The sequence below is a fragment of the Macaca fascicularis genome, chromosome 6 (genome assembly GCF_037993035.2).
Source record: "Macaca fascicularis isolate 582-1 chromosome 6, T2T-MFA8v1.1".
Classification (NCBI taxonomy): Eukaryota; Metazoa; Chordata; class Mammalia; order Primates; family Cercopithecidae; genus Macaca; species Macaca fascicularis.
The window spans coordinates 176,870,730-176,889,975 of NC_088380.1; the positions used below are offsets into that span (position 1 = coordinate 176,870,730).

The window sequence follows — 19,246 nt, forward strand, 5'->3', positions numbered from 1 at the left end:
GCAGAGAAGCAGCCAGCTCGCTTGGAGTACACAGTACACAGAAGTCACATGGGGTGATGCTAGGGTGCAGTATAAGTGAGTGCCAGTGCGGCCAAGCATGGTGTTTAGCAGGCCAGCAGCTGCTGTTGGGCAACAGACAGGATTCGCATGGTAGGGAGCATATAAATGCAAGAATACGGCCAACTGCTGAGCCAGGGAGAGCATTAACTCAGCCTAGCTCCCAGCATTGCACCCTTTAGCACAAATTAAGTTACAGCGTTTAAAATGGGGTTAACAGGTTGCATGGCTGGTCTGCTCAGTCTGCTGTACTTTAATCCAAATATTCTTCTCTCCAGTGGTAAATATTCATCTGTAACCTTTTCATTATGCTTGCCTGCCCTGCGTACCTGCTCTATCATGGTTATTTGCAGGAGGAAACGCAACTGGTGGTGGGCTGGGCTAGTTACAAATATGAGTCTGGTTATAGGCGAGACATGGGATTAGTTCTAAGGCCTTTCTAAGTGGACCTCCTGGGATTGAACAGCTCTGTGGCCTTTTAACATGAGGCTAGGGAGAGAGTACGTGTTCCTGGGACATAGCTTTCCCCCGGTTCAGTGCCAGGAGGCAGGTACAAAAGAAAAGGGGAAGGGCTATTATTTGCTAACTGTCCTTTTCATGGAACTGAGGGCTTTATATCCTATAAAACCCTCTAAGGGGAGTGTTGATTTTCCCTATTTCATGGAGAAGAAATATGTGGGGCAGAGACGTAAAGTGGTTTGCCTAAGGTTACAAAGCTAGTTAGTGATGGAACCAGTACTTAAACCTCACGATCTGTCTGTCTGAAAACCTATGTTCTGGTACACCATTGTTTTTTAAAAGATTGATGAACAGCATTCTCTTTATTAACTGTTTACCATGTACTAGGCATTTTACATGCATTGTTGTTTTACCCTCCAATACTTCTACAAGTTAGGTATTATTGCTTTCTGCATTTTGCTCATAGGAAAACTGAGGCTCACAGAATTTAAGCAGCTTGCACAAGGTCACAACTAGGAAGTGATGGAGCTGGGATTGGAACCCAGGCCTGCTTTTTGACAAAATATTGAGTTCTTAATGCTCTCTTCTCTTGCCTTCACTTGCGAAAAAGCTGATAAGCAGTCTGAGAAGGTGACAGATCTCATTTCTCACTTAGGTATCCAAGTAGGGAACAATCATTGAAAGCCAAAGTCTCTTTGTAGGGGGTCTGCAGTTGCCCAGCCCTCTGGGGCCCCAGTTCCACGCATACATTCAGCATGTGGCATAACAACCTCACCAGCCATCCTCCTGGCACAGCTTCAGGGGACTCGCGTCGCAGACTTCCCCAGGACAGGTTTGGATTCTCCTCTTGGGCCAAGACCAGTGGCCAAGATCAGTAAACATGACCTAGAACCTTCTCTAAAACAGGGGTCTGCAAACTTTCTGGAAGGGGTCAGATGGGCAGTATTTTAGTCTTTGTGACCACGCAGTCTCTGTCACAACTACTCAGCTCTGCTGTTGTAGTGGGAGAGCAGCCACTGAAAACCCAAAAATGCACAGGTATTGCTGTGTTCCAATAAAACTCTATGGACACTAAAATTTAAACTTTCTGTCATTTTCACATGTTACAAAATACTCTTTTTCCCTCCATTGAAAACTATTCTTAGCCTCTGGGCCTTACAAAAACAAGCAGTGAACCAGATTTGACCACAGGACCATAGTTTGCCAACCCCTGCCCTAGACTTAATCCAGAGTGATTTTCTTCCCAGAGCAGGCTGTTGGCCACATGGCTTGAGAAAGAAAAGGGTTTTCCTGAAAATCGTAGAAATACTTTCACTGAGATTTATTCATTCGTGTTAAACATTTTCCTCTCTCATGAAGAGAAATCTATTTAAGGCAGAAACAGGCATCAGAAGTAAATCAATGAAAACCCTAACATATTAGCATAGAGTAAGTTCATCAGAGAGAGGCAATTCAATTTAATCTGGAACTAGGTTTTGGTCATTTCTTATGTGTGAAAGAACCATAGTCTCTGCCATGAAGAAGCTCACGATCTGGGCAGGAATGGATGGTGTGAGGTGGGCTAGGGGGAGGAGGAAGCCAACAGGGAGCTGGAGGGTATATCCTAAGAGAAGCACAGACGAAGGCTGTGGAAAGCTAAAGGAAAGAAAACAATTCCCAACTGGGGGGTGAATTTTGTTTTCATGGACTGTGGTGTTTGACATCTGTCCAAAGGGTTCACAAGAGAGGGATACTGATGAGGGAAAAGGTTCCAAGGAAAGGGAGTAGTAGGATCCATTGGATATCCAGATAATGATGAAAAAACGGGTGAAGGCCATGTTGGCCTAGCTTTGAATGCTAGCCGGAAGAGTTCTTGATTCCTTAGTTGGCAGACATGTCAGGCCCAGGTGAAGATTTTTTTGGAGTCATGGTGGTCATTGGGTAGAATAGAGGGAAAAGACCTTGAATACCTAGATAAAAGATGTGGGTAAAGAAGAAATGGGAGGTAGGGAAAGGGAAGAGGGTCAGGAATGGGACCAGTGACCGCTGACTTTGTTCATCCAGTTTGCCATATTGTCAGCTTAAAAGGACTAAAGACAGATCTAGAAGAGGCATGACAAGGGTCTGACCCACATAGTGCCTCTCCAGTATCTAGGCCTGTTGCAGACATCACTCATCCACCATGGGACTGTTTTCCACTGAGTCTGAACACAGCTCCTTCCCATCCTGCTGCAGGGAGTTGCTTTCAAATTCTCAGAGTTGGAGTGCAAAATGACATTTATTTGCATATTCTATAGCAGTGCTTCTCAAACTTTAGCATGCATATGTATCACCCAAGGATCTTTCACAGATCCGGACTCAGTTGGTTCTCAGATAGTCCAGAGTCTCCACTTCTAACAAACTTACAGGTGATGCTGATACTACTGGTCAGAGGGTCACCTTTGAGTAGCGAGTCCAGAGTGAAAGAATTCTGAGCTTAGAGTTAAAGGACCTGAATACAAACTTGGATCTGTTCTTACAAGTTGTGTGACCTTCAACAAGTGGCCTGGCTTCTCTGGCCTTGAAGGGGACAATTTAGGTTAATAATGCACTCAGTGGAATTGAGAAGATCAAATGAAATCATGAGGAGATGTACTCTGCAATTGATTTGAGAGCTATAAATTCATTCAATGGTATTATTATTAATGATAATATAACAATGATGATGATTAAACACTACTAGCCAACTCTGTTTATAGGGGCTGAGCCCTGGCATAAGGTTGCAAGGTGACAGCACTGATAAGGACCTCAGTAACTAACTAGTCATTAGTGCCTAGTGGGCAGCAGCAACCTGAGGTTCATCATTCAGTAAAAATGTGGCTCCATAAAGGCTGGCCTGGAAAGTCTCAGCAAGGACCAGCTATACTTAAAACTGTCCCTGCAGCCAACAGATGTAAGTCCTTAACTACATGGACTTCAGACATCCAGTGCTTCACTGTCCAGCCTGTCTTGGATGAACACCCCAGGTTCAAGAATAAGCCAGTGCCTGACCAGATTATAAAGTAAGACTCATTGTCCACAGGGAAGAAGGATGGGGAAGAGAACCCATTGGGACCACCAAACTGGGCTGGTGGCAGAACAGACCCCAGTGTCTTTCTAGTTCCTTCTCCATCTTAGCCAGTTTGTTCCCCCGTTTTCCTCTTGGGCAAAGAATCACCCTCCAATTAGCTGGGCTCTGCCCCTGACAAGGCTGAAGCCAGGAAGGATGGGAGGGCCAGGGTTATGGCTCAGCAAATCCTCAGCAAGCATTGAGCATTTGCTCAACTGGATGCACTCAGCCTATTTGTTGCTCAGGTTGATCTCAGAGTGGCCCCAGGGAGTCCACAAACAGAGTGTGACTGAGCAAGTGATAGGCAGGGTGGAGACAGGGGACCTTGGCCATGCTGAGCACATGCTCCCAGAGGGACATCTTCTCAGCATGTGTGAAGGTTGTACATTGACAATGGTGTGTTCCGGCTCTGATAAAGGTACACTAGAGGAAGTTCCATGAAGGCTGATGTCCACCTGTTCTGGATCAGATTGCAAAGTCACTGATGAGGCCACAAGGTGGGGCCTCTGAGGGACCCAAGGCTGTATGCCTCCCAGCTGCCCAGCTCATTCCCCCCATCCCATGCCCAAGTTCTAATGGAGCACTTGAGTGTCTTAAAGTAGGTCCTCCCCTCTGGGTGGGACAGTCAGAAACAGGATCTGCTTTGCAAGATGAAGGACCCTTTAGGGACAGACAGCCCCTCCCAGCAGCCTCATGAAGTGCCACAGCAGAGCAGGTGGAGCTCAGCTTGGGTCTCAGCCTCCCCTCACCTTCTCACCTTCTCAGACAGGCACCCATGAGCAGGGGACAATAACTATGCAGCTAGCACGGTGTTCTGCTGGCCCTGATGTTAGAATCTCACCAAGGATTCAAGAAGACTGATTTGGGGGTTTGGCTGGGACACCTAAAGAAATCCTTTGAGGACACCCCTGGGAAATTAGGCTCAGACCTCAGCTCCTTTGTTGCGGATCACAGGAAATCATGACCTAGACCATCAGTGTTAGAATTCCAATTGCCTGGATACTCTAGGGGTACTATGTTCTCAAAGGGGCATAAGACCAGTCTACCTTCTAAATTGCCTTGTCAGGAAAGCCTGTGCAAAAGTCACTCTTATGGAGCCCAGAGCACAGACCTTGATTTTAAATGCCACCACAAGGGACTCTACTAGGCCTGAAGTTTACTGTAATGAGCCTCCCTGGACAGTGCAGGGTCAGATCCGGTGTCAGCAGCCGGCCATAGCTACCAGGAGCCTCAGCCTCTTCCTGTCTTTCAGCTTCTACAAATCCAACTACGTACAAAGGTTCCACTACTCCCGGCCCGTGCGCAGGGGAACCGTAGACCCGGAGAATGAGTTTGCCGTGAGTATCTTCCCTACTCTTGATCATTCCCTGGGGCCGCCTGGAGGAACCAGAGCATGCATCAGCCAACCTCAGAATGGGAAGGAACTTGATCCAAAGCCAGAGAAAATAAAGCTAACCTCCATGGATACCATGACGTCCATTCCCCAGTCTCTTCCATTAGGGCCTGTGCCCTTATTTCTTGAGCCTTTTTCCCTTTAATACAGAACCCGGGCCTCATGTCAGAGGCACCTTTTCAACCACAGGGCGTTCAGGCATTGCCAGCAGGTAGAAACCCTCAGGCTAAGAAGGGGTGTTGATAAAATCAAACCTTCCAGCAAACACCAGTAAGAGGTCACAGCAATTTAGTCATCGCTGTCCCCTGAGTGCTAGTCTCCTCTGTGTGTGTCCAGCTAGGATTCAAACAAGACTGGAATAAGGAGGTGTCTCCAAGTCTCAGCTCTTTGGCTTGGACTGTAATTCTTAATATTTTTGGAGCCACTGCCTCTTTGAGAATCTAATGAACACTGGGAACCCTCCCCCGAGAAAACAAATGGATACATTCAATATTGCCTAAAAATTCAGACTGCTAATAAACCGAGGTTAAAATTTACTTGGCCTAAGTCCAGGGAGAGCTTACAGTTTATGTTGGGAAAGAATTCTTAAGGGTAAGGTGAGAGCGTGTTTCTGGGTCTTGCAATATTTATTCTACTTTTGGGTAGCTGGGAGGCCTGGGGACCTGGCTGGGTTTCTGCCAAGCTTCTCTGATACCCAGGTTTCATAAATGTGTGTGTTGCTTTCCCGCCTTTGCCACCCCCTGCCCATGGACAGTCCATGTGGATTGAGAGAACCTCCTTCGTGACCGCATACAAGCTGCCGGGGATCCTGCGCTGGTTTGAGGTGGTGCACATGTCGCAGGTGAGTCTGGGACATTCGTGGCAGGACCACCCCTCCTCCGATGCACAGGGCACAACCAGTCTCCAAAGGCCCCTTTGACTTTACAAAGGAGACATGTTTTTCTTTGAAGCTGCTGTGTGAGTCCCAGAATTCCCATGCAGGCAGCATTCAGAATAATGCCTTTCAGATTTTTTTTTAAGTGTCAGATAACCTTTTTGTTCCCTGCAAATGAAACTTTCCATGGCCTCCAGTAATAAAGCTGGTGAATGGGGAGCTTCTGTCGGGCGGGTGGACAATCATCTGTTCTGTGTCGCAGAGGATGGACAGTCATCTCCATCCCCCTCATACTCCTGTCATCTCAGTACCCCCTTGGGGGCACCTGTGCAGTAGCCCAATATGAACCCATTTTATAGTTGGACAAACCGAGGCTCAGAAGAGAGAAATCATTTGGCTAGAATCCAAATGTTTGAACTCCCTTGTGCAGATAAACACCTATTTTGCTTCTCAGCACAGCTTAGGGTCTCCATGTCCTCAGACAGCTAAAGATCTTGCAGTCCCCAAGATACAGAGGAATCGTCATTGTGGTTGTGAGGAAACTTTATAAATGGACATATTTAGGATGTCTTATTTATTTATTTATTTATTTATTCATTCAGAAAATACTTAATGTGCACCTAACATGTTAGGCACTGTTTTAAGACCTAGAGATTCTGCAATGGAGCTTCCATTCTAGTGGGAAAGAGGACTAAAAAGGCAAAGTAAATATATGACAGATGATGATAACTGTGATGGAAACAATTAAAGCAGAAGGGTGATGGATGAGGGACTGCTATTTTAAGTAGGATAATCAGAGAATGCTTCCCTCTATATTGGCTGTTGAGGAGAGGTCTGGAGGAAATGAGGAAGGGGTCCATGCTGACATTGAAGAGAGAGACATTCCAGCAGAGGGGACAGCAAGTGCAAAGGTCCTGGGGCCAGAGTATGCTTGTGTCCAGACCAGAACAAGTGAGGGTGAGTAGCAGTCGTCTGATACCAGATCACGTAGGACCTTGTAGACCACCATAAGGACTTTGACTTTCCCACTGAGTGACACAGAGCCACGAGCAGAGGAGGGACGTGGTCTGACTTGCGTTTTCAGGCTACTGTATCACACGATAGCATTGAGATAGTCACTTCTACCCTTAATGACCCTCTCTTTTCAGTGAACCCAGCAGCTCAGTAGCCCTTTTGCCTCCTTTTTATAGGCATGACTTAGACCTTGGAAAAGTATAACAATGATGGTGAGAGCAAAAACATTGTTGTGAGTATGGGCTAAACTGTTCATATGCATGATCTCATTTCAACCCCTCAGCAACCCTGTGAGGTAGATATTATTATTCTTCCCATTTTACAGATGTGGGAACTGAGAGGCAGAGTTAATTAGTGCATTGTTCAAGGTTAGTAAAAGAGATAAGGTATGACTTTAACCTCCCCTGTCAGGTACCTGGCTTGGACTCTTTTATCTTTTTATCCTTAAGAAAAAGAAAAAGAAGCCCACCCCAGCCCACCCCAGCAAGTAGTACCCCCAAAAGGAAGGAAGGGTCTGTGCCCTTGCTTCATGGCACATGATAAGTTTTAACAAGTGCCCCAGGTGCTGTGTCAAAGGTTTATAGCAATATCTCATTTAATTCTCATAGGCCCCCGTGAGGTGCATACTATTATTAGTCCTATGTAGGAGGTAAGGAATCAGGAACTTTCTACCAATCTGTAGCCTCTGCCCATTAGCCCTGACTGAGCCCTGTCACCTGGTGGTGCTCAGCAAGGCGTCTCTTCTGCAGTCATTCCTGCCAAACTGTAACAAATTGAGAGAGCCCATCCCTGTACTTCCCATTCCCTCAGCTGCTATGTGTCAGCCCAAAGCACTTATCTCCTAATAGACTACGTAATTTTCTTGTTTATTTTTAGTATTAAGAGAATATTAATATAACATTAGACTATAAGCTACACTAGAATATAAATTCCAAGAAGACAGGTATTTTGTCTATTTTATTTTCTGCCATACCTCCAAGTGCTAAACATAGTCCCTGGCCCACAGCTGATGCTAACTAAAGAATACTTACATAAATTAATCAGTCAATCAATATGCAGACACCCATAATGTCTAAACTGGTTACCTTATTTTATAAACTCAGCATTTTGAAGTTAGGAAAGAAATAGTCAAGATTTTGGCTTGTTTCTTTTATCCTGATGCCTTTTCATAGAAGGCATTGGGGAAACCTTCAAAAAGTTGGCCAGAGTGAATTTATCTTTAATGGCTTCTCTCAGATTAGTTAGCAGGAATTTCAGGGTGTCTCAGATACAAAAGTTTAATGGTCTTGTAAGTGACTTCATTTCCAAAGATTGTTTTGGTGTTATATGAATTTTATCTTGTTCTCAGTTATTTCCTCCATAAATTGTCATCATTACAGTAATGTCTATATAGAGAGGCATTTTCTGATGAGCTTCAAGTATAAGTTCTGCTTATTGGGGTTTTATGTTTTTCTTGTTCTTGGCCCTGAGAAGTGGAGTTTTTACAAGGAGCCCTGATCTAGGGGTCAGAGATCCAAATTCAACTTGGTCACTAATGAGTTATACATGTTAGATAAGGACTGTATATCTCTGGCTCTTAGTTTTAACCATCTATAAATAGGAATTGCAAAATGATGGAACTTTAGAGCTTAAAGGGACCTTAGGTGTCCTTTAGTCCAAAAGCTATAAACTCGAATACCTTCATAGCCTAGTAAGGGCTGTGGCAAAGTGCAGTAGCAACAGCCCCCTCCTCCATCTCTGTTGAATTACATTTTTAAAGGTTAGAATCAATGTGCTAGCTAAGTGACAGACCTCCGCCACCTGGTTTGGCTTGTAGTTCTCCAAGTTTTTTGTCCTGATTCTTCCTGGTTCTTGTCTACCTGCGTTATTTTGTATATGAGAAAATGAGGCCCAGCAATGGCACGTGAACTGCCAAAGCAATTGTGGCAGAACTCAGAGGTCATGAGAGCACCTGTCTTGTGCAGCTCATAGGATTCCTGGCTAGACTTAAGAAGGCGATATTGGTAAAATGGCTTTGAAAAATACGAAATGCTGGGCAGGGCGTGGTGGCTTATGCCTGCAAGCCCAGCACTTTGGGAGGCCCAGGTGGGCAGATCACAAGGTCAGGAGTTCAAGACCAGCCTAACCAACATGGTGAAACCCTGTCTCTACTAAAAATACAAAAATTAGCTGGGCATGGTGGCATGTGCCTGTAATCCCAACTCCTCAGGAGGCTGAGGCAGAAGAATCGCTTGAACCCAGGAGGCGGAGGTTGCGGTGAGCCGATATCATGCCATTGCACTCCAGCCCAGGCAACAGAACAAGATTCCGTCTAAAACAAATAAATGAAATGCCACTTAATTGCCAGGGATCAAGATCACTTTCTCTTTCATCTTATGTTCCCTCACCCATCCACACACACTTTTACATTTTTTCCCAAAGCACCCTCCCCTAATAATTCATTTTCCCTTCACAGCAAGCCTGGCAAGGGTTACTATATTGATAGAGAAACTGAGGCTCAGCTTAGGGAAAAGACCAGAGATTTGAGGGCTAGACTAAGTCCCAACAGCCCGTTGATGGCAAGTGTAGTATCAAAACTTGATTCACATGTAGTGGAGGAAGCCCGCCTTTGGAATCAGAAATACCTGAGTTCTCTTTCCAGCTCTGCCCCGGGGCTCAGGGATAAGTGACTTAACTTATTCTTGGGGCAATGAAATGAGCATGGGTGTAATGTGGCCAGCATGGGCTGGCACACAGGAGGCAATCGATCAGTGAAGTCATCTTCATTATCACGATCATTACTTTTATTCCTGTTATTAGCTAAACCGTGGGTTTAGCTTCTGAAATCTAGGCCTCCCACCAACTGTATAACTCCTATAATGATCTGAAAGTTACATATTTGGTTTACACAAATGCCCATAGGCGAGAAACCAAAATTATTTTCATTCTCATTCTCTGTTCCTAATGGCTATACTGGGGATAACACTTTGGGAATCTAAAAATAGTTTCAAAAGCAAGGAGGAAAGCCAATCAATAGCTCTTTCCATTTTTAATGACTCATCTTAAAGCCTGAGTCTTTCAGATATGGCAGGCTATTGTTCAAATGCAGGTGTGGCGCTGGGCTCAATCCAAGCAGTGGTGATAGATTTTCCTTACAACTCAGTCTACACCTTGGCTCCTCAGAGCCCCCAAGTACACAGAGTTAGTCTGTGTACTTGACAGATACTAGACCATAGGTTTCACTTTGGAGGACTATGGCTGCAGCCCAGTTGGACAGCGTTCTCCTTCAATTAACATTATATGTGTGTGCATGTGCAGGTGTAGGGTGTGTGGGCATGCATGTGTATGTGTATCTATGTGTGTGTGTATTTGAGAGAGAGAGAAAGAGAGAGAGTCAGTCAGTCATTTCCCAAGGCAGAGATCTGATCTCTGATCTCACTGCAGAGATCAGTCATCTTCAAAAACATCCAGACACAGGGTAACGGAGTGAGGAGGCTATAATTTCACAAAAACGGTTTAAAAAGATGACCAAGAAGACAATTAGCAACATAGCAGACTAGGAAGCTCCTGGCTCTCCCTCCACCCCCAAATGCACCAGATAAACATCTACTCATGGATCAATTCCCTCTGAGAGAAACTCAGAGATGAAGTGAGGGACTTCTACCTACCAGGCACTGAGTAAACATCCACATTGAATCGATACGAAAAGCTGAGGCACACTCAGGTATGCACCCTGCTCTGACACGGTGCCATAAAATGGAGAAAGAAATTCCCAGTACTCATCTTCTCTCCCTGTGGAGAGGAGGGCTTGGACCTCACATATACCATTCTAATTTGGAGTTTCTTCATTGGTTGGCTCTTAACTTACCAACTCTGAGACTGTGCAGAGTTAGACACATGCAAGTCTCTTTAGACCACAGGAAAAAAATCAGTGGTTTTATATGGGTGCACATGTACTTTCAGGCATTCCATCCCCTGAGAAGAGTATAGTAAAGGGTCTTTTATAAATGGAACCCCCTGCTTCTCCCCAGAAGGCATGTATGACACACTCTTCCAGTGGCTACGTGGCAGCCTGGCTTCTACATAACTTCCACTGAGGAGTTAAGGGTCAAACACATATTAACCCACTGGCAGCCTGAGAAGCAGGCTGTCACTTCTCAAGCCTTCCCTCCTGGCTCACCCCAGCAATAACTACAGGTTTATGAATCCCTCCTGGAAGGAGTTTGTCCACACATCGAGTTTCCCAACTTTTACAACTTCCACCCGAGGGCTGTATCCTAAACACCCTAGCTCTGGGAGCAGAGGGGACTGGCATATGCCTGTTTCCAAAGACCACAGGAGAAAAAAATGCAGCAGTTTTATACAGGCATGAAAGCACTTCCAGGGCTTCATTCCCTGAGAGTGGTGCAAAGAAAGGGCTTAAAAAATTGCAACCCCCTATTCCTCCCTAGATGAGGTTTATGCTATGCATTGAGTGTCCCAACTTTTAGAGCTATCTCTAAAAGGATTCCATCTAAACCTCTTAGCTCTGGGAACAGAAGGGAGCAGGTGTATGCAAGTCTCCCTAGATCACAGAACAAAGAGATGGTTTTAAATGGGTGCACAGACACTTCCAGGGGTTACATCCCCTTGGAGCAGTGCAGAGAATGGGCAGAAATGAACAGCTCCCATTTTCTTTCTGGAAGGGGCACACACTTCCAGTGGCTGCTTGATGGCCTGGCATCTAACAATCTTGCATCAGGAAGCTAATAGGGCAAACAAACAATAGCTCTCCAATAGCCAGAGCCAGAGGTTGGCACTTTACAAGCCTTTCCTCTGTCTCAACCCAGTGATAAATCCAGGTCAATCCATTCTTCCTGCAACAAGTTTGGCCATATACCAAGTGCCACACTAGAGCTCCCACCCAAGGGACTATCCTCTTAATGATGTAGCTCTGGGAGTCAATGGGATTTTGTCTTCCTGAGTGGCCCTAGACCACACAAAAAGAGGTGTATATACAATGGGTCCAATTTCAACAACTATATCCCCAGAATCAGAGGGTGCAGCCTGAACCTGAGTATAGGCACTTGCCACAGATTCTCTCCCCAGCTTAGTGCAGAGAGAGTGAGAGCTAATCACCCATGCTCAGCTTCACAATGAAGATGGAAGGAACTGGAACACACATTTAATACTCCAACCTTTTCAGCTACATCTAGAGAGTCTAGCCCCTGCCTTATCTGTCTCAGGGTACTGACAGGAAGTGACACATTCTAAGCAATAGGGGTCTACCAAAAACAGAGACAGCAGTCTGGGCAAACAGAGATTTGAGAGGAACCCTAACATTTCAGATTGGATGGATTGGTCAGATCCTTCTTCTACATAAGGCCAGTCTGACAAGACTGGGAGAGAGAACTGTCTTATCTAATGCAGAGAAACTAACACAGAAACCAAAGGAAAATGAAGAAACAGGGCAATATATTCCAAGTAAAGGAACAAGATAAATCTCCAGAAACTGAAATGTGTGGAGTCAAGACATGTGATTTACTCAGCAGGGAATCCAAATAATGCTCATGAAGATTCTCACCAAGGATGGGAGAGCAATGCAAGAACAAACCGAGAATTATAACAAAGAAAAAGCATAAAGTGTACCAAACAGAAATCATAGAGCTTAGGAATATTATAACTGAACTGAAAAATGCCATAGAAGAGTTCAATAGCAGACTAGATCAAGCAGAAGAAAGGATTAGTGAACTTGAAGACAAATCACTGGAATCATATAACCTGAGGAGCAAAAAGAAAAGAGAATGAAAAAGAACAAGGCTGGTATAAGAGAATTATGGGACACCATCAAGTGTAACAACATATACATTATTGAGGTACTAAATAAGAGAGAGGGAGAAACTAACAGAGAACATATCCAAAGAAATGACAAAAACTTCCCAAATCTAGGAAAGAAACTAGAAATCTAGATCCAGAAAGTCCAAAGGACAACACATAAGATAAATCCAAAGAGACCCAAAAGTCTTTCTCAGACAAACAAAAGCTGAGTTAAGCATCATTAGACCTGCCTTACAAGAAATACTAAAGGTAGTTCTTCAAGTTGAAGGAAGAGGATACTAGTTAGTAATGTGAAAACATGAAAATATAAAACTTGCTGCTAAAAAATACGTACATTGCCAAATCCAAAGCATGCTAATACTTTAATGATGGTGGGCAAATCGATTATCTAGTATAAAGATTTAAAGGCAAAAAATATATAAAAGGACAACTAAATCTCTAATAGTTTGTTAAAGATACAAATTATTTTTCATGTAAATTGTGACATCTGAAACATAAAACATGGGAGGAGAGGGAGTAAAATTGAAGTTTGTGTATATGATCAAAATTAAGTTGTTAATCAGCTTTAAATAGCCAGTTATATGTATGTTTTATGTAAGCCTCAGGGTAACTACAAAGCAAAAGCCTATAATAGATTGTACAAAACATAAAAGACCCACAGCATATCACTACAGAAAGCCATCAAATCACAAAGGAAGAATGTAATAAAGGAAAAAAAGAACAAAGAATCTATAAAACAACCGGAAAACAATGAACAGAATGGCATTAGTAAGTCCTTACCTATCAATAATGACTGAATGTAAATGGATTAAATTCAATAATCAAAAGGCATAGAGTGAACAACAACAACAAAAAAACCTAATGATATTGTATATTAGTCCATTTTCACATTGCTGATGAAGGCACACCTGAGACTAGGCAACTTACAAAAGAAAGACGTCTATTGGACTTACAGTTCTACATGGCTGGGGAGGCCTCACAGCCATGGAGGAAGGCAGGGAGGAGCACGTCCCATCTTTTGTGGATGGCAGCAGGCAAAGAGAGAGCTTGTGCAGGGAAACTCCCTTCTTTTTTAAAACCATGAGATCTCGTGAGACCCATTCACTATCACAAGAACAGCCTGGGAAAGACCCGCCCCCACGATTCAATCATCTCCCACTAGGTCCCTCCTACAACATGCGAGAATTACGGGAGCTACAAGATGAGATTTGGGTGGGGATACAGAGCCAAACTATCTGATATGTTGCCTACAAGAGACTTATCTCACCTTTAAAGACACTCATAGACTGAGAGTGAAGGGATGGAAAAATATATTCCATGCAAATGAAAACTTTTAAAAAGAGTGTAGGGGCAGCTATATTTATTTCAGACAAAATACTTTAAGTGAAAAACTGTAAAAAAAAAAAAAAAAAAAAAGACACGGTCACTTTATAGTGACAAAGGGGTCAGTTCATCAAGAGGATATAAAAATTGTAAACACATATACACCCAATGTTGGAGCACTGGAATATATAAAGTAGACATTAGGAGATCTGGAGGGAGACATAATGATGGTAGGGTATTTCAATATCCTTTTCAACTTTTCAACATTGGACTGACCATTTAGCCAGAAAAACAATAAGAAAACATTGAACTGAAACTACATTTTAGAGCGCAGTGGACCTAACAGACATATATAGAACAATCTACCCCACAGCAACAGCATACACATTTTTCTGAGGTGCACATGGAACACTCTTCAGTATAGATCATGTGTTAGACCACAAAACAAGTCTTAACAAATTTAAGATTTTTATTTAGTTTGTTTCAGTTTAGTTCATGGGTCAGCAAACTATGGGCCATGGACCAAATTCCACCCGTCACCTATTTCTGCAGTTTTATTGGCACAGCATTCTCATTCATTTACATACTGCCTGTAGGTGCTTTTGCCCTACAATAACAGAGTTGAGTAGTTGCAGCAGACACCATCTGGCCTGCAAATCCTAAAATATTTACTATCTGGCCCTTTTACAGAAAATGTTTGCCGACCTCTACTTTGGGTTTCTACTCCAGATCTCATGCTCTTGCAAACTGCACTTTTTGCCAGTTAGCTTTGGATGGCACTCTGTTTATTCTGCCTTCCAAGAGGTGCTGGAGAGGTGTTCAGCTTCATTTTCCCAACTAAAGTGAATCTACCTTGGAACAGTGACCCATCTAACAACCGGTCTTAGGACCTACTATGTGCCAGGCTGGGTGCCCACATCGCAAGCTGCTCTAATCTCTCTAGCCAGTAACTCACACATAGTATCTGCCCAACCAATACTGAAAGGGTTGAATTGGCATGTGTTTCACCCAGATAATAAGAAGAGAAGACCTTCTCTGGGGCACACTCAGCATCTGAAGCCTCAGCAAGTACCTGATATTTCCTGCTTCTGCCTCCCCAAAGAAAGCCCTTTGTCACTAAGCAGAAAGCCAGCCTGTCTCTCCCCAGAGAGCAGACGGCCTCCAGAGCTCAGTAATTACAAGAGTCTGTTATAGCCCCTTAGGGAGCATTGCCTCATTTGAATTCCCACCCCAAGTGAAATCAATACCAGTAATACCTGTTTTTAAAGAGACTTAACTAAGGCCTTTTCTTCCTGGTGATCTCATTTTCAACAGACCACAATTAGTCCTCTGGAGAATGCCATAGAAACCATGTCCACGGCCAATGAGAAGATCCTGATGATGATAAACCAGTATCAGAGTGATGAGACTCTCCCCATCAACCCACTCTCCATGCTCCTGAATGGGATTGTGGACCCTGCTGTCATGGGAGGCTTTGCCAAGTATGAGAAGGTGAGGATTTCTGTGCTCCAAGTCCACGGGAGCTCAGTGAACAGAGCAGTGGTGGGAGGACCCAGGGGGCAGATGCAGCTACATGTCACTTATCCTACTTTGGCTGTCCTTGTCCCCAAAGGGACCCTCAGCTTGGTTGGCCCTCGTGTTTACAGCCTCATGTCTTAGCGAGCTCCTATCTCCCTCCCACCCTCCTTTCCACACCCTGTGCTGGGGCAGGAAGGGGCAGGAAGGGGCAGGGGTCATAAGAGCCCCTTATCTCACTGGGCAGATTCAGGTGGCTCTATTAAGGAAAGGCTCTGGGATGAGTGTGAGCCAGACCATAAAAGTACATGCCAGTTGTATAAACCCACCTCTTCCACAAAGGATGTGAAATGATGTGTACAAATGAAAAGAAATGAAACTCAGAATCTGTGAAAAGACATACAAACTAAAAGATCAACTCCAAGAGGGGAGCTATAATCTAGATATCAAGGTCATAAGTTCCCTCCAGAAAGCCCCACACGTTTGAGCCACAGATTTTATTTTTGAGCTTCCCGGTGTTCATGGCAAAAAGGGAGATAGCATCACTTATATGAGTCACATTATCCACTGGAAGGAAAATACCCATTTCTCAGTAAGGAGACATAGCTTTTCTTGGCATTGAAATAGAATAGAAAGTTCTTACTTGCTTTTCACCTAGCAGACACTGAAGGAAAAATGAACTCCTCATTCTAACAAATCTGTTGATGAATTTCCTATTATCTTTCCTATCTTTCAATTGATGTAAAACTAAGAATACCACACAGTAGTGTAATTCAGGGACAATAATTCCAGTCACCTAATCAATCCTTCCAGCTACCCTCCGATACCCATGCAGTCATCATTGGTAACCCTTTGTGCAACCTTGAGCAGTGATAGGATATGTCTGTTTATACATGTGCACACACTAAGGACATGAGCCCCAGAAAGGGGCTGCCAGGGTCACTTGCAAAGAGGGATGCCATGAGGTGAGCTGGAACACCCACCCAATGAGATTCCTTACTGAATTATTTTCCACAGAGCAATGTTCTCAAACTTGAAAGGAGCATCAGAATCTCCTACAGTGCTTCCTGACACACAGGTCCTCACCCCACCCCCAGAGTTTCTGATCCAGGCTGCCTGGGCTGGGACTAGAGAATTTGCATCTCTAACAAGTTCCAAAGTACTGCTGCTGCTACTGGCTCAGGAACCTGACTTTGAGAACGACTTCCCCAGAGTTTGCAGCCCATTCCCACTGGGTACTGATCTGAACCTCAAAGCAGATAAAACATTGTCGGTCTCTCCAGACCTCTCACTTGTGTTCCATCCACATGCCTGTGACCTCATCCTTGCCCCTCTCAAATTGAATCTTCTCCCAGTGGCAAAGAGATTGGCTGTGAAATGCTAAATGAACAGGAAACCCTGACCTCCTATCTGTCCTCCCCAGGCCTTCTTCACTGAGGAGTACGTCAGGGACCACCCTGAGGACCAGGACAAGCTGACCCACCTCAAGGACCTGATTGCATGGCAGGTAAAGCAGAGCTGGCAGGGGGAGCATCCTGCCCTTCTTCCTTTCCCCCCACCATGGTTCATTTGCCCCAAGCTAGGCTCTGGCTGAGGCAGCCTAAATTCACATGGCCTCATGTCCCTTGCTTTTCAGCCCCTCTTCCAACTCTGTATCACACCTGAGCAGGTTCATCCTGGAACAGAGATTTGGGGCACTGCACTCTTGGGTGTTGCATGGTGCAAGGCAGCAATGCTATGCTGGATGGTGCTAAGATTGTCTTATTTGATGTTGAATTCAGGGGATGGCTTTTCACAGCGGGATGAAAATGAACACCAGGCCCCCACATTCCAAACCAGCACCTTCCCCCGACACCCAGCACAGGCCAATCTGATAATAGAAGACTTGAGCCCCTACTCCCACTTCTCCTCCTTTTAGAGCCGACCCAGTTTGTTGCAATAATGCTCAGATGGATATCAGATTTTGAAAATAAGTGAGGCCTTTGTGTGGTTGGTTGTGAGTCAAAGGGTCTACATCCTGCACAAGCTGCTGCTCAGCCCATGAGCTTAGAAGGCACCACCCTACTGTCTCGGGCTGGCCACTTACCTGCCTCTCCTTCCATTCTCTGCTTGCATCCCTCTTCTTCCTGTGGACTCTGTCTTTCCTCCTTTCTCTCCTTCTCTCCGTGCACCTGTCTCTGTCTTTCCCTCTCTCTCTTAGAAGCCTGCACTTCTATTCCTTGCCTCTCTGTCTTTTGCCCCCCACCCCTGCACATCTTACTCCTGTCTTGGCTTCTCTTCCTCTTCTCTCTTGTTCTCCCTCTGCCTGCAGAAGCAACAGTCGGCTAGATCCCTCTCATAGAGGCTTACCCAAGGCTAGGCTTCCCCTCCAGGCCCACAGCAGCCCCCTCCTCAGACATTTGCCCACTCTGAGCTCTCAGAAAACCACCCAGCAGAACACAGGGGTGGGCTCCAGAGGGCAGGAGCTGGCAGGAGGTGAGCAGTGGGTGCAGGGGCAGGTGGAGCAGCTTGCAGCTGCCTGCCCTCCCTCGCTTTCTTCTTGCCAGTCACTGTGCGAAGAAAAGCAAGCTTTTGTGGTTGGGAGTTTTTGTTACTCTAGGGAAATCAGGGAATGAGAAGCATTGGGTGCAGCCTCTTTTCTTAAAATAAGAATTCCTAATTCAGGTCCTTCCCTGCCTCTGCCAATTTATGCAAAGTGGGGCTTTAAAAATGAAACACCAAGCACTGCACAGACGCGCTTTTCCTGAATGCATGTTGTGTGTCTGTCTGGAATTTTCTCTTTCTTTTTACCTTGTGCCACCTGTGAAGCCCAAATATCCCCAAGGTCCCCAGCCTTCTGCGGTCATCATGCCCTTTATTATTCAAATAATGATGTTCTCCCTTAGCACCCCCAACTTGGGAAGCAGGAAGGCCAGGCTTTGATTCGTTCCCATCCTCAGATATTGCTGGGAAGCCTCAGGGAAGGCTAACATGTCACACAGATTTGCTTAGCTGTTGGATGTCACTCTGAATCCATACCATTGCCCTGGTCCTCTCCACTGGGGACCTCTTCTCATCTGGAAACAGCTTCTCCATGCTGTGTTTGCTGTACCCAAATGAACTTCAGCTTCACAGCACAGCAAATATCAAGCTGTACCTTCTAAGAAAATTCTACTACTGTCTTGGAGCTTACTAGAGGGACATTACCAACAAAGCCGGAAGACTTTGAACGCATGTACTCTGTTAAATGTGACAGCTTCTGAGAGCCATTAGCTAGGCGCCTTCAGACACCGCCCCCTAGTGGCTGCCTTCTCCTTAGCACCACCCGCTGATCCTGGGACCACCTATACAGAGGCCCACCTAACCCCCAAACGAGGTTGACCTGAGCCATATCCCTCCCACCCAGAACCCAGGCACCCTAACTATGACCCCAGGCACCCTAACTATGGACACCTGCATGCAAAAGATGCAGCCCTGCTCATAGCAAAGGCAGTCTTTTAACATTATCACACGCAGCAGATTAGCTCTTCCCTACCTGTGTCATTCCATTTGTTCTTGCAACTTACATTTATTGAGCCTCTGTTGTGTCCTAGGCATAGTCCTAGGCAACAGAGATAGTGATGGACGAAATTGGGCCTGCTCCCTGCTCACTTGGAGCTTAATTCTAAATTGGATCTTGGTTTTGCAAAGCCAAATACACTTTGAATTTACTTAAAACACAAGAAGGTTAGATTGCAAGGGGAGTGAATGTATTTGTACCTCTAGCAAC

General features: G+C 44.9%; 1 protein-coding gene across 3 annotated transcripts in view; it reads left to right on the forward strand.

Moving 5' to 3' along the window:
• Nucleotides 1–19,246, forward strand: part of DOCK2 (dedicator of cytokinesis 2) — a 436,348-nt gene that overhangs the window by 404,854 nt on the left and 12,248 nt on the right. For all 3 annotated transcript variants that reach the window (XM_045395044.3, XM_045395045.3, XM_045395046.3), the window contains 5 exons: nt 3,455–3,536; nt 4,836–4,920; nt 5,731–5,817; nt 15,298–15,474; nt 16,922–17,005. In XM_045395044.3, the coding sequence (XP_045250979.1) occupies nt 3,455–3,536; nt 4,836–4,920; nt 5,731–5,817; nt 15,298–15,474; nt 16,922–17,005 (515 nt within the window). The remainder of the gene's footprint in view (nt 1–3,454; nt 3,537–4,835; nt 4,921–5,730; nt 5,818–15,297; nt 15,475–16,921; nt 17,006–19,246) is intronic.